Consider the following 15603-nt stretch of genomic DNA (forward strand, 5'->3'; position numbering starts at 1 on the left):
CTGTTTTAACATTCCCTGCAAACAAACAAGAATTGGTGCAATTGGTTTATGAGAACATTGCAGGAGACATATTTAAATTCTATTTACTGAAACTTGCTTTATTCAAAAATTGAGACAGAGATCACTATTATTCAAATCTTGCATTATTTCAAACCTTATTCAAGACAGCAGTTGCAGAACACTGTACTGGGCAGGAATGAAGTTTGGTACCTGAAACTAAAGAACATGTAATCAAGTAATATGAACTTCTACAAATGTATTAATTGGAAATCAAAGAAATGTCAACAATTAGTGCTGGTTTTATGGAAGTAGATAAACTGACACTGATAATGAAGGTCCCCTAAGATTCGGCAGATGGGTGAAAACCATTAGCAAACACAAATGCAGGGGGATGAATATGGCCAGTTTGAGATCAAAGATCATCTGTCTAAGGCAATTTGTTGGAGAGTGTTGACAGAAAAAAGTGACTATGAAAGGTGGGGCCAGGTGGTTTTTCCCAGTGCCTGACTGTCTGAAGACCTCTAGGAAGGTAATTACATCAAGAAATTAATGTTTTAGGGAAACTAATCTGGTAATGGCAAGCAAGATAGCTTTCAGCAGAAAAAGACAGGAGCCAGTGAGATCAGTTAGGACAGTCCAGCCATGATCTGTGTGAGAAGATTAAAAAGTCTAGGACTAGAGTGATATGGTAGTGTAAATAAAGGGGACAAAATGAAGCCAAAGGCATTTTGAAATGAGACTTGGCAGTATTGGTGGCATAAGGAGTACAAATCAACATCGCAGGATTCTCCCTTTTCTGATACCTTCACTACGAAGTGATGTCCAATGTAAATATTTATTTTTGTACAGTGCTATATGTATATTTGGTCCTCAGTATATGAGTGAGTGCTTGTCTTTATATTAGAGGCCAAATATTTGTGTTTTCAATATTTCAATACTTTCAGTACTTTTTATTAATGTCTGTTTTGGAATAAAGCACAAACTAGTCTTTTTTAAATTTTTCTTTATTTTAATTCAGTTAATTAACGTGTAGCATATTACTAGTTTCAGAGGTAGAGTTCCATGATTCATAGTTGCATGTAACACCCAATGCTCATTACATTACATGCCCTTCCTAATGCCCATCACCCAGTTACCCCATATCCGCACCATCAACACTCGGTTTGTTTCCTACAGTTAGGAGTCTCTTATGGTTTGTCTCCCTCTCTGATTTCTCTTTTTTTCCCTCTCTTCCCCTATGATCCTCTGTTTTGTTTGTTTTCCACAAACTAGTCTTAAAAGACCCTGGCATAAAGACCAATTTTTTTTAAGATTTTAAAGATGAATACTGAAATCATGGTATGAATAAATCGAAGATTTTACCTACAATTATATATAAAACATACTAAGTATGAGAACATGTTAAGTTGGTTATAGAAAAGTTGAAAGTTTTTACGTCTCTGTAAAGTTAGAAGACATAGTGCCTTCCAGAGTTGAATGTAAATCTTATTCACTAAATGAAGCTGTGAGATTAAGAGAGCCTTACAAATAACTGGGTTGAAATCCTCAAAAATGTCATTTTATGTTGAACAGTGTTCTCTTATTTAAAGATTATTCTTTGTAAAACCTAAGACCTTAATGCTACTTATCTATTTGTGTCTCATAGAATTGAACTAAGTAGTTATCTCTCCACTAGGTGTATTAAAGATTACTTTAGGAGGATAGAAAGACAGAGTTTTGTTTCATTTAATGCCCAGGTTTTTTTGTTTTGTTTTGTTTTTTAATTTTGTTTATTTATTTTTTTAGCGTAACTATTCATTGTTTTTGCACAACACCCAGTGCTCCATGCAATATGTGCCCTCCCTATTACCCACCACCTGGTTGCCCCAAACTCCCACCCCCGCCCCTTCAAAACCCTCAGGTTGTTTTTCAGAGTCCATAGTCTCTTATGGTTCGCCTCCCCTTCCGATTTCCCTCAACTTCCTTCTCCTCTCCATCTCCCAATGTCCTCCATGTCCTTTGTTATGCTCCACAAATAAGTGAAACCATATGATACTTGACTCTCTCTGCTTGACCTATTTCACTCAACATAATCACTTCCAGTCCCGTCCATGTTGCTACAAAAGTTGGGTATTCATCCTTTCTTTTTTTTTTTTAATAAACATATAATGTATTTTTATCCCCAGGGGTACAGGTCTGTGAATTGCCAGGTTTACACACTTCACAGCCCTCACCATAGCACATACCCTCCCCAATGTCCATAACCCCCTCCCCCTCTCCCAACCCCACCTCCCCCCAGCAACCCCCAGTTTGTTTTGTGAGATTAAGAGTCATTTATGGTTTGTCTCCCTCCCAATCCCATCTTGTTTCATTTATTCTTCTCCTATCCCCCTAACCCCCCATGTTGCATCTCCACGTCCTCATATCAGGGAGATCATATGATAGTTGTCTTTCTCCAATTGACTTATTTCACTAAGCATGATACCCTCTAGTTCCATCCACGTCGTCGCAAATAATGCCCAGTTTTATTAGAACAGTTTTAGGTTCACAACAATATTAAGAGGAAGGTACAAAGACTTCCCATATGCCCTTTTCTCCACCTATGCACAGCCTCCCCATTACCAATATTCTCTGCCAGAAGAGTACATTTGTTACGGTTGATGAATCTGTATTTACACATCATAATCACCCCAAGTTCATAGTTTCCATTAGGGTTCATTTTTTATATTGTACATCCTCTGGGCTTGGACAAATGTATAATGACATGCATCCCTCATTACAGTATTATACAGAGTTTTTTCACTGCCCTAAAGATCCTCTGGGCTCCGTCTATCATCCCTCCCCGAAAGGCAGGTTATTTTTTGGAGAGCTTTTTAGTTGAAGGAAGCAGTAGTAGATATTTTTTATGGGTTGTTTCTGATTTTGTTCATATTTTTTCACCATTGCATTAAAACACCTTTCTCTCTCCTTAGCCCATTTCCTTACTTCTCTTTGTTTCTTGACTAGAACCTTGTTATTAGCATCAGTGCTCCAGGACTGAAAGTTTTCTCTGATGGACTCTTTTTTTGCAATCAGTTATCCCTCAAAGAATTTAATTTAATTCTGTCTTTTTTTAAAATTTGTACATGTATAGTGACAAATGTTAACTAGAGTTATTGTGGTGATCATTTCACAAGTATATGAATATTGAATTATTATGTTGTACATCTGAAACCAATATCATTCTATACGTCTGTTATATCTCAATTTAAAAAAAAAAGGAATGCAGGGACAGCTGGCTATCTCAGTCAATAGAACATCCAACTCTTGATCCCAGGGTCATGAGTTCAAGCCCCACATTGGGTATGGAGCCTAGTTTATTTATTTATTTAAAAATGTTATTATTTGAGAGAGAAAGAGTGTGAGTGGGGCAAGGGGTAGAGGAGAGAGAACCTCAGACTCCTCATTAAGCACAGAACCGGACTTGAGGCCGCCCACCCGAGAGCATGACCTGAGCCGAAATCAAGACTGAGCCACCCACGCATCCCTGGGGCCAAGTTTTAAAAAAAAATGTTTGTTTGTTTGTTTTTAAATAAAAAAGGAAGGGGCACCTGGGTGGCTCAGTGGGTTGAAGCCTCTGCCTTCGGCTCGGATCATGGTCCTGGGGTCCTGGGATGGAGCCCCGCATGGGGCTCCTTGCTCAGCAGGGAGCCTGCTTCCTCCTCTCTCTCTCTGCCTGCCTCTCTGCCTACTTGTGATCTCTGTCAAATAAATAAATAAATAAATAAATCTTTTTAAAAAATAAAGAAGGAAAGAAAGAAAGGAAGGAAGAAGTACGTATCAGATTTACCTAGAGAGGTTTTTTTAAATATTTATGCCTAGGCTACCTCCCCCAAAGGTTGTGATTCAGTGGGTCTGAGCTAGGCATCTGTGTTTGATTGTGGATTCAACAATCCACAGCCAGGCTGGCCAATCACTGGTTAAGTGGAATACAACGTGATAACACACTTTTTCAAAATTTAAGGATAATTAACATGCAGTGTCATAGTAGTTTCAGCGATTCTGTATGTTACTCGGTCCTCAACACAAAAATATAATGCCAAGTGATTTAATTCTCTTTAAAGTATGAAGAATCATGTGCATGTTGTTAAAGTTCTTTGGAGTTATTTTTAGGAAGAGGAAAATTGGAGTTTCTTATTTATCTTATTTCTTCTCCGTTACAGCCCATTATACAAAACACTCGGAGAACAGGATAGCATGCATGGTAATTAAAAAGTACAGACTCTAGATCCAGACTGTTTGAGTTCCAATCCTGATTCTGCTCTTGACCAGCTGTGCAAACATGGGCAGAGTAGTAGAACCTCTTTTTTCTTTCCTTATCTATAAAAGGAGGTGATAGTCCCTGTTCCAGAGAATTATTGTGATGATGGAAGGGATGACTCGTAAAAAAACACTTAGCATGTAATAAGGAATTGTAAATGGTAGTTTTGGTGTAGCAGGTATCTTTGTTATTATGTTGTTTTTTTTTTTAAAGATTTTATTTATTTATTTGACAGAGAGAGATCGCAAGTAGACAGAGAGGCAGGCAGAGAGAGAGAGGGAAGCAGGCTCGCTGCTGAGCAGAGAGCCCGATGTGGGACTCGATCCCAGGACCCTGAGATCATGACCTGAGCCGAAGGCAGCGGCTTAACCCACTGAGCCACCCAGGCGCCCCTGGTTTTTTTTTTTTTGTTATTATGTTTTTATCATAATTATTATGATCCCTGGTGGATATCACTAAGAACCAGAGATAGACTTTGTATTTGAAACTTCAGCTACCATGTAAACATCCCTGTGCTGTTTTCTTAGCCTTTCTGGTTGAGACTGTTATTTACACTGAAACTATTCTCTACTATCCCATCCAGTATCATCATGTAGAGAAATGGAATACTTGCGGGCATCCAGGCTTCTTGACCAGAGAGAAATCCTTCCTCCTATTACATTAATAAGAAGAAAGTTTTAAAATAATAACAATAATAGATAATAACGTTGCTGAAGTAAAGAAAAAGTGGGGAGACCGAATGGCTTTACTTACTGAGAATTCACCCCATTTGTGTACTTAGCACCAATTTGTTCGGATTGAAGTAAGTGTGGAGGGCATGCAGACTTGAAAGGTCTGCTTGTTTGACTGAGGTGCTGCAGCCTAAGTGATACAAATTGGATGAATTAAAGTGGCTCTGGGCATTTGTATTTCAGAGCAGCTGAATGGTAGTGACTGTCAGTACACGGGCTTTAAAGCTATAAAAATGGGATACAGCAGCAAATGTCCTACAGAAAAGCAGGTGAATGAAGTCTATAAAACGCCCCGTGCTGTGGTGTTGGCAGCTTTATAAATGCAGTCTGTAATTTTCTTCTCTTTGTTCTTGTCACTTTTCCTTTACAAAATTGTTCTCTCCCCACATCTTTAAGGTCTCATTACCTTTAGGAGTCCATCAACAAAACCCGCAATCCCATTTTCATGAAGCCTTTTCTCTTTCACCTTTTGCCATTTGTTTTTCAGGTCCTTCTTTATTGAATCCATACAAACCCATTGCCTGATGCTACTCCTTCCTGCCCATTCTGTCCCTTAAACATCTTCTCTGCTCCCGGGGAAAAGAGTCCTCCGAATTCAGAATTCACAGCTGAAAGAAATAACATTATTTGCTTATTTTATTCATTAGTAACTTGAGCCACGACATAGCCGATCTTATATATTGTCATCATTTACACACTATAAAGGCAAATAAATGATAGTGAATTGGACTCATTCACAGCAACACCCTAAAATATCATTGACACGAATGGGTGCATGAACAGAGTTTGCTGTGTATTCAGTTTTCTGTCATACTTTGTTGGAATGTTATTGATTTCTAAAAAGGCTTTTGAAGTGAGCTGAAGAATTCCCCTTTTGTTGCCTAAATATAATACCAAAAATATTAAAGCGGCCTGTGAATAATTGCAATTGACAGAACATTCACATTCATTCATGTTTTATAATTCCGTACACAAAATTACTAGGAATTGGCTTGGGTTGCCACTCATGGGAAGTATTGAGGCATACTGTGCATGCCACACTGACTGCACCCATGAGCAGGTAATGGCTTTCTGATCTCTCATAACTAGAGAATTTTGCTATAAGAAGGATATTTTGGTTCCTTACATCATTGTCCACTTGTGCTCGCTTTAGCAGCACATGTACATCATTGTCCACCAAACTAAAACTTTCTCCATTACATTACATTAAAACTTTCTCCACAAATGTCTTTCTACATTTTGATCATCTTTTGTGTTGAATTTTCTGAAATTACTTTCACATTGGTAAGTATTGTTTTCTTCTTTTAAATTTGGCCCCGATGCTCATCTAACAGAGTAGTAATTGTTAGGGGCTGCCCCAAGGATAAAGAAAGATAAAGTCCAGATCCAGCACTTAGCACAAAACAAACTCAATATTAGCTAAAATTATCATAAAAATACTTCTGCCTCAAAGAGGTACCTAAATACGTTTTTTTTAAGATTTTATTTGTTTGACAGAGAGCTAGAGAAGCACAAGTAGGCAGAGCAGCAGGTGGAGGGAGAGGGAGAAGCAGGCTCTCCGTCGAGCTGCGAGCCTGATGCGGGCTCGATCCCAGAACCCCCGGATCATGACCTGAGCCGAAGGCAGCCACTCGACCAACTGAGCCACCCAGGGTGCCCCTAAATAACTTTTATAGTACCTCTCTTTAGAGAAAGTATTTTGAGTCATTTCTTAATAATGGTAACTCATCTTAAGAGTGGCAGACATTATCAGAATTCATGACATCTGAGCCCTGTTATTTATGTTAATATATACATATATGATGTGATGGTATACGAACTTTGGTTAAATGTGATCGAATAAAAATAAATGCAGTTGATGCTTATCGATATTTGGCCATTAGGACAACAGATACTTTTCTCATCTAAGATATTTTCAGAGGCTTTTGGAACCTAACCCTCAGTTAATCCGATAAACATTAACCTTTACTCTCTTCCCAAACATAATAATATTCCAGAATTATTTCAGCAATTTTTCAAAGTCCTGAAAAGAAAATAATTAAGAAAGTGCCAGTAAGTATATCGCCATAAAGTTTCTATGTGATTTGTACCTTTTGGTGAAATCTGTTTGACCAGGCCATTTTTCACTTCAGAGTAGAAAGCTCAAGTCTTTACACATAGGCCTGCAGAGCCTACCTGGCCTGAGCACACCTGCTCCAGTCTCAGACTTTCTTCTACTCTTTGTCCCTACTAACCGCGGTGCTACTGGCCTCCGTGCTGCCCTTCACCCTAGAAGCTTCATATTGGCTTGGCTTCCCTCTCTGCCTATAGTGTTCTTCCCTACTAAACCTGCAGGATGACTTCCACATTTCCTCTCTTCAACACAACTACCCATTCGCTATAATTACTGTAATGAAATTACTACACCTCTCCATCTCCCTTACACTGTCCTACTTGTTTGCGCTCCTTGAGATACTTTTTGACATTTGCTTCCTAATAAGTGAATTAAGGCCATGAACAACACAACGACTAGGTTCTAAAGGCAGAGGTTGACTTCTCTCTGTTGAACAAGCATGTCGTCCACCGAAAGTGCCTTTGCCCCTATGAAGCTCCATCTGTCGATTTCTTTGCCACACTTTCCAAAGAAGGCACATGAGCAGGGAAGAAAATAGGTATTGTGTAGAATAAATGATGTTATGATACCAGACTTTGGATTTAGAGAGCCCCTTTCTTCTGAAAAGCTAATTTTGCACCAAAGCATAAAAACTCATTCATCTTGGCTTCATCTCTGGTTGGTCTGAATAACCCAGTTTATTAATGAAGACCAGAGCAGAAAAGGTGAGATGGCTTACACCGGATCACACAGATCATTGGTAGAGCTGCCAAGAAAAGCATCCACATGTTCTCTTTGTTCAATTTATGTCCCATGTGGAGCTGTATTGCAGGTTATCTCTTATTAAGAGAAGTGGTCACTTCATCTTGGTTCATATCCAGTGGCACAGGAAATGAAGAAATAAATTTAAAACTTAACCAGGCTTTTATATATTTCATAACTTTTTTTTGCCCTTCAATCTGAAGATGGAAAATATTTTTAGAGGATGAGAAAGTGAACAAAACAGTTTCAGACCTTTACTGGAACAATATTATAAGGTCTCTGTTTCGGTCTTAGAGAGTGAGCGCATTTAAAAATGACCGTGATTAAATATTATGATCATGAACAGAACAATAATTTTTATAGCGGATGAAAATAATGTGATATATGTAGCATGAATGGGGGCAGGGGAGAGAGCTGTCTAATTTTGGTCTACTGGAACCAGTATAGATTTTCCTTCCAACTCAGCAGAAATGTGGCTTTAAGAGCATAGTAGCAGCTTTCCTTTCTGCTTGGAGATTTAAAGTTAAAGGTAGCTGGACCAGTTTCATATGCAGGCTTCTCTGTGACTAATCCAGAGAGCTGTTAATTCGGTCCTTGCTGAGGCTGCTACCTGGTTCTACGTGACCATTGGTGCTTGGGGTATATATTCTTTTCTCGGCTTTGAAATAGTTCTGAATCTTCTGAAAATGAAAGAACTTGGGTATTCAAAGACCTTTTGTGCATTCTCAGTTAAGTTGCATTGTTGTGGGGGCTGAGAAAGGAAGTGTGGACCTCTCATCATTAGTTAGTTAGCTTATTTCCGCTTTGCCCTCTTAGTGGCAATTGTTCAAACTTCAAGAAAAATTTAATTTCTCCTTTTTGAACCCAGTGGTATTCTTTAAACTATGCCAGAGCTGTGATTTTTTTTTTCATGATGCAGAAAGAGACTCTAAAAGATAAAGAGAAGTACAACAAATAACATATTTGTTAGAGTTTAAAATGTGGCTGCTCATTTTAGCCAATGTAATTTCACATTGTTAAAAGCCTGGAAATATATTTATTTAGTGAGTTCAGATGCCTGAAAACTAAAATTAGATATTTGAAAGAAAATGAGGAAATAAGTTGCCATTTTTTCCCTTATCCAGAACATTGCAAATTAAGGAAAACTGTTTACTGGATCATTTTATTCTTGCTAATGGAACTTATTTTCTCCTGGTTTGGTTTCTCCATCAATTATTCAGATATTAAAATATGTTATAATATTCAATCTCATGTATCTTCTAATTATAGGTCATTTTCAGAGGAAGGATGAAATTTTCTTTTATCTTTACCAGTCCCTTTCCCCACCAGCCAGCCCCCCATACAGCAGAAATGCTTAACTTGGATAATCACTCTTTAAAGTCACGTTCCTAAAGTCTGAAGGTCTTGTTGTTCCATGTGCTTTGCAAAGCTGATTTGTTTAAATTTGGTGCTTTGTGCCATTGCCGTGAATTTTAGCTAATTATACTGCCATTTTTTTAGAAGTCGTGTGTGTCTGATTCTGAAAATGACTTTGTACATTAAGGCTCATTTAACCACTGATGGTTTAGAGAGAAGTTGAGAAACTTACAGTTACTGGTTGTAATTTTAAAACAGTGATAGCATGGGACTTTCTTGTACTGCAGGCATATAAGACGCTATGTTGGCCACCTCTGAGTCATTAGGAATGTTGCAATTTGGCTTATGTTTTATGGGTCAAGGTGTCACACAGAAGATATGTTTAGTCATGGAAAGGAAATCAGTGTCCAGCGTGCAAAGATAGTAATAGGGTAAGCACTTCCGATTGGATTTTCATGGGAGGGATTGATTTGTGTACCTTACTAGGTCTGTGTAAAATGGTGTCCTTTTGGCACTAGCTGAATGTAAATTTCAGTAAATGTTTTATCTTGCTGCAGATTAGTGTAATACAGTGAAATTTTCTGTAACTGAGGGGAGGCAGTGGTTGGGCATCTGCTCATAGCCTGAAAGTAACTAATGAGGATGTGCAGTCGGAACGATTGATTGAATAGCTGCAGTCCTGTGTGTTTCTTCTCGCTTGCTCTCCGCAAGCTGTAGCGAGGGAGGGGGAAGAGCAAGATACAGGGAGGGAGCGAGAGAAAAAACGCTTTCTCTTAAGTGGAAGTAGCACGGATCCCAGGGGCCAGGAGGCCAGAAATGGAAGTTTAAACTGCATCTATCTTTTAAAGGGAGAACAGCAGGAATCAAAATGTCAGTCTCCGGAGTCACGATTTACTCCTTATTTTTTAAGATCTGGAAGATAATACAGAATACTTTTTTTAGGATGTGTTTTTTTTCCTTGTCCATGTTGAGATTATCTGATGTTATCTGAGAAGCTGGATTCCTATATGTCTGTCAGTTGAAGTGGAGATGGGAAGCAGTTGTGATAAAGGTATAATATGTATATATCTATCATCTGTGTGTGTGTGTGTGCATATGTATATATGCACATATTTTTATCACTCTATGGAAAATTGTTTAAATGTAACCTGAATATCGTGTATAGTAATTAAATGAGAGAATTTCACCTCATCTGCAAAATCTGATGCTTGTTAGGTCAATTTGAACAGACTTAGGATTCCAGAGTAAGATTTTAGTAAGGTCATCTTGCCAGCACAAGGAGACGCTGATCTATTTTTATATCTGCATAGGCATATATGTTATTTTATCCTAGCAGCAGCTTTCAGTTGTCTCATGGCCCTTTGGCTGCAGGCTGGTGAATCATCCTAGCTGCACAGAACTGAACTTTGACCTTTGTGCAGACACCATCAAATCATATGCAACACAAGACTGTATTTTGTTCCCAAGAATATCAAAAATGTCTTTGGATTCTATTAACTCCTATATTGCTGACAAATAAGGAGATAGATTCATACACTGTAAGAAAGCAATAGTAAGTGAACTTATAGATATTAAACAGAGCACAGAAAAAATTATTTTATATGTGCACAGATATAATCTGTCATGCTAAAACAGATTTCTTAAGTGTGGCCAGGACTCCCTTGTGCCTTGCGAGTTCGAATACCACAGAGATAAAGAGATAAATCATGTGGAGATAGAATGTAATGTACCTTTAAAGCAAACTAATTTTTTTTTTGTGGGAGGAGAAAACCTCACTAATTGTACAGTGTAGTCAAAGATCCTAAATTTTGGTTTCTTCATGACATTTCTTTCTTCTTTTCCAGAGGTGCCAGCAGAAAGGTCCCCCCGAAGACGGAGTATCTCAGGGACCAGTACATCAGAGAAACCCAACTCCATGGACACTGTAAATACCTCACCCTTCAAAGTACCAGTAAGTGCTCCTCTTTTTTAAAAGATAGTTGACTTTTCTCTCCTTTCTTCTTAGAGTTAGAGACAGTTACTAGGGAATCAAACCATTTTACTCAAGAATTTCCTTAGAAGACTGAAGTTAAAGGACAGAGTTATTAACCTACATAGATAAACAGTGGTTAACGTCCACTACTTTCAGCAGGAGACTTATTAGATTTTAGGGAATAATTATTTTTACTTGTGGGAAATTTCCAAAATATATAACAAAATATGTTAAATTCAAAGTCCTCTGAACTATAGAGTGCAAATCTTTGTAGGATGCCCTTTTATCAAGTTACTAGCAAAAACCTATCACTGTTCTATAAAGATGCTAGTGGAATTTTTTTTTCAAGTGGAAGGAGTTTTTTGTTTTTTTTTGTGTTATTTTTCTTGAGCTGGAGCGTAAACAGTGAATGATGGGACTCCTAAAGTTGCAGAGCAGATTATCAGAGGATTAGACAATTGTGAGTTCTAATCCTGAGACCTTGGCCTGTGCTCCCCTCAAGCCATCTTTTAGATGACCATCTAAGTGCTTAAGAAATGCCCTGAAAGAAATAACCCAGTTTAAAATATTCCTTACACTGATGAGGCAGTACAAAGAATCAGTATTAAATCCTGAACGCCGAGCTTAGAAGGCTATAAGTGATCAGGTCAGCTGACCACCAGTTAACAGTTCTGCTTTGGACCTTTTTGATATATAACTCTGGGTAACCCAGATTTTAATCCACCGGTTTTCTTTGTTTATTGAATAAGAAATAGACTGTCTAATTAAATCATTTTATTAAAATTTATTATTTTAAAACTTGAAAAGTATTACTGCCACGAAGTTGGTCATTATTGTAGGTACAATGGAAATCAGTATAGAGTAGAAGTAGACTTTTCTATTGGGAAAAAATTATTTTGTTTTAATTCAGTTAAGTTAATATGTTGTATTCTTTATTTATATGTTCCAATACTTCTTTTTTTTAGTTGTATGACTTTTAATTTTTATTTATTTTTTAATAGATAGCCAATATATATTTTTTTAAGATTTTATTCATTTATTTGACAAACAGAGATCACAAGTAGGCAGAGAGGCAGGCAGACAGAGAGGAGGAAGCAGGCTCCCTGCTGAGCAGAGAGCCGGACATGGGGCTCTATCTCAGGACCCTGGGATCATGACCCAAGCCGAAGGCAGAGGCTTTAACCCACTGAGCCACCCAGGTGCCCCTGGATGACTTTTTAAGTTGAACTGATATTTTGAGCTATATAAATTGGCATTCATTTGTAAGTTAACCAAAATGAATGTTTTATTTCGGGTTAACCCTGAGGAGAAGATTTGCTCTTCTTATATCTCAGTGCCTTGTAAACTTCGTGGATATCTGTTACCATGACACCTTTCAAATGTTTACCAGTTCTCTCATTTTTAAAGAACAGAAACAAGACTGGATTAATATTCTAACCAAATTATGACAGGAATTATAAAATAACAGATTTTATCCCTTTTGCTGAGTTTCTCTGTTTCATAGACATGGCTTCCCACTTAAATGTTTGGTTGTTGTTGTTTTTTTTAAATAATGAATGAAAAAGACTTTTTTTTCTCTCTTCCTTCCCCTTCTTATTTTCCTAATAAAACAGAAATCAAATATAGTGAAACTGACTATCTACACAAAGTGGTGAAAACGATTGAGTTAGAATTTGAAATATTGACGCCGTCATGCTAGAATAAATATAATTTTTTTAAAAGTCAGTAACTGAAGAAAGATCCACCTCTATAATAGAGTACATTCAAGTACTTATATTGAATCTGAAGTTCATGACTGGGCTTTTTAAATTTAAATTAATTAAGAACAACAATTTTCACTTATATTTAAACAGTTGATAGCTAATTCAAGGTTTACCTTAATAATAAAACTAATTATTCTTTAGTAAAAGTAATAAACCAATAATACATTTACATGACCGCTAGCACTACTTACAGACCATTTCCTCAGTTGTTATTATTTTTACCATCTCAGCCACCTCATGGATTTAGGAATATTGAAGGAAAGCGGGGCCTCTAACTGACAAACTGCAGTCACTAAGCGCATGCACTTAGCTCTCTAGGAGAACTTAACCAATCCTTATCTAGATAATTATTTGAAAAATAACCATCAGAACACACTAACGGTAATTTTTCAAAAGATGACAGTGAGCTGAGAGGGAGGAGGCAGAGAAAGTGAGAGGTAAGGAGTCATAAAAACAATCTGAATCCACTTAGGATAAAGGCAAATAGCCCAATGTTTATCGGTAATCCTTAAGAGTACCATTGTATTACAGGATTACAGGATGGATGGTGCAGAGTGCAGTAATTGACGTTGATAATGATGATCCTGAATCATTAAGAAGTGAAATTATATTTCTTGTGCTGGGCTTTTTTTTTTTTTGTAAGTGTAACTGTGTAATATTGTGTGATCATACCCATTGAGAATATTTTAAACCTTGAAGATATGTGGTGCTTATAAAACTTGTTATCCAGAAAAATCTGGTTTGTGAAATACCTTATTCCATGATAATGCTGGATAAATAATTTATATTCTTTTAAAAGAAACCAAAATATGCTGGCTAGATGAGGCACTACGGTACTTGGATGTCTGTGGAAATACACTGTATGTTTTAAATTTCCATATAATACCAGTAGCTAATGAGACTTACTTAAATGTAATGCCAGGAAGAATTATGTCTAGTTTTCAGGTCAACACAAAATATTTTGTAGTTAATATCACAACAGAGTGTCTGAATATGAGAAAGCAGTACAAAAAGGAACGAAACTTGGAGATACTTAACTAAGTTTATTACACAGTATCTCATGTTACTTACATGATTGTTTCCATGGAAATGATCCACATTAACTTTCTGAAGGAGCAGAAGTGAGATTTAAGCACAAGTTCTTGTGGTTCTGGGACTCAGGTATCTTTACCGTGGTGAACAGCAGGTTCACTACTTACCTAGTGGAATCTCCAAAGGGCCTGTTCTTCCCAGAAGAACAATTCGCCGGCAAATACCAAAGAGCAGATGAATAGTTTTTAGCAAGCCTTGACTAAAATTACTGACAGTGACACACTTACTGAGTGCTTACTCTGGGCAAAGTATTAGTGATCCACCAATTATTGAAACTCTGTTGGCACTAGGTCCTGGGATAACAGAAATGAACACAATAGAATTTTCCACTCCCAGAGCCTTTCTCGTCTAGTAGCAAGAGATAGAAAAGTGACCAGATTCATAAGGAGGTGGATAAGCGTGGTGACACAGATTTTTAACAATGCATTGTGTACACTGAGGCTTTGCTGGGGAGCCAGTATTTGAGCTGTTTCAAAAGCTGCGTGAAAATACTTGACAGGAAGAAGACTCTTGCAGGCTGAGGCACTAGCATTTTAGAAGAACACACTTCATGAAGTGACTGAGGCATGCAGCAAACATAAAAAGGGCTCAGTGAGGCATGAGCCAAAAAGCACGTAGGCAAAAATGGCAAGAGAGAAGGATGGGGAGGTAGGTTGGGGCAAGACTGTGAATGTTTGTTTGTCAAGCTTGACTAAATTTGGCAAACATTAGAGACTGGTTTTTTGAAATATTTATCTTGGCTCAGAAACTAAGCCAAAAAGGAGCTTGTCATGGACTCTCCAAAAGGGCCTTCTCCCACCTCCATTTGTATAAATACTGTGAAGTATTGGTAAATTACTTAACTTTTCCCCAAGTGACTCTTTTCCTCTTGCTATCAGTATCCCAACTCAGGGTGATAGGTCAGGGACTCCCTGCCATTCAGCCGAGGCTCAGCCCAGCCCCCACCCGCGGCTATCAGCTGAGTCTGCTGGTAGTTCTAGAGTAGTGGTTAGCTTGAGAAGCAGGTGGGGAAGAGTCTCTTATATCCTGCGGACTGCTGGATGTGGCAGGAAGGAGCCAAGGAATAACTTACAGCCGTGAACCCAAAGCTGGGAAGCCCAAAACCTTTGTATATCTCATCTCCCAAAATGTGTATTTTAAAAAACTTAAATGGATAATCAGTACAACAGTGTATTCCTGTGTATTTCTTACTTAGTCTAAGCCATCTTTATGCCAGTGGTAGACAGCAGAGTCAATACATTTTAAAACAAAAGTAAGCATAAGAGGGAACTCTTGTGTTAAGGCAGGGTCCTGGTTTTTAAGAATGTTTCATTGTGTTTGTACTTTTATCTAATCATAGCCATAAGGAAAAGCAGAGATCTGCAGCGTAGTTTTTCTGTTTCTTCTGTTCATTCCGTATTTCTTTACCTAATTCCAGTTGCAATTGTTTGTTTATTGTCATTAGACAGTAAATATCTCCTCTCATCTTTGTAGCTACCTCAGTGCCTAACACAGTACTTTGCACACAGTAAGCACTCGGCAAATAATTGTTTAATGAATAAGATATGCATGAATTA

General features: G+C 37.7%; 1 protein-coding gene across 10 annotated transcripts in view; it reads left to right on the forward strand.

Moving 5' to 3' along the window:
* The window catches only part of RASAL2 (RAS protein activator like 2), a 354763-nt gene that overhangs the window by 252348 nt on the left and 86812 nt on the right, over positions 1–15603 (forward strand). For 9 of the 10 annotated variants that reach the window (XM_045982547.1, XM_045982548.1, XM_045982549.1 and 6 more), the window contains one exon: positions 11065–11171. In XM_045982547.1, the coding sequence (XP_045838503.1) occupies positions 11065–11171 (107 nt within the window). Of the gene's footprint in view, positions 1–10127; positions 10272–11064; positions 11172–15603 lie in introns of those variants that run through there. The other variant, XM_045982551.1, reaches the window with a different exon arrangement.

This window comes from Meles meles, chromosome 17 (assembly GCF_922984935.1).
Source record: "Meles meles chromosome 17, mMelMel3.1 paternal haplotype, whole genome shotgun sequence".
In the NCBI taxonomy this organism is placed as follows: Eukaryota; Metazoa; Chordata; class Mammalia; order Carnivora; family Mustelidae; genus Meles; species Meles meles.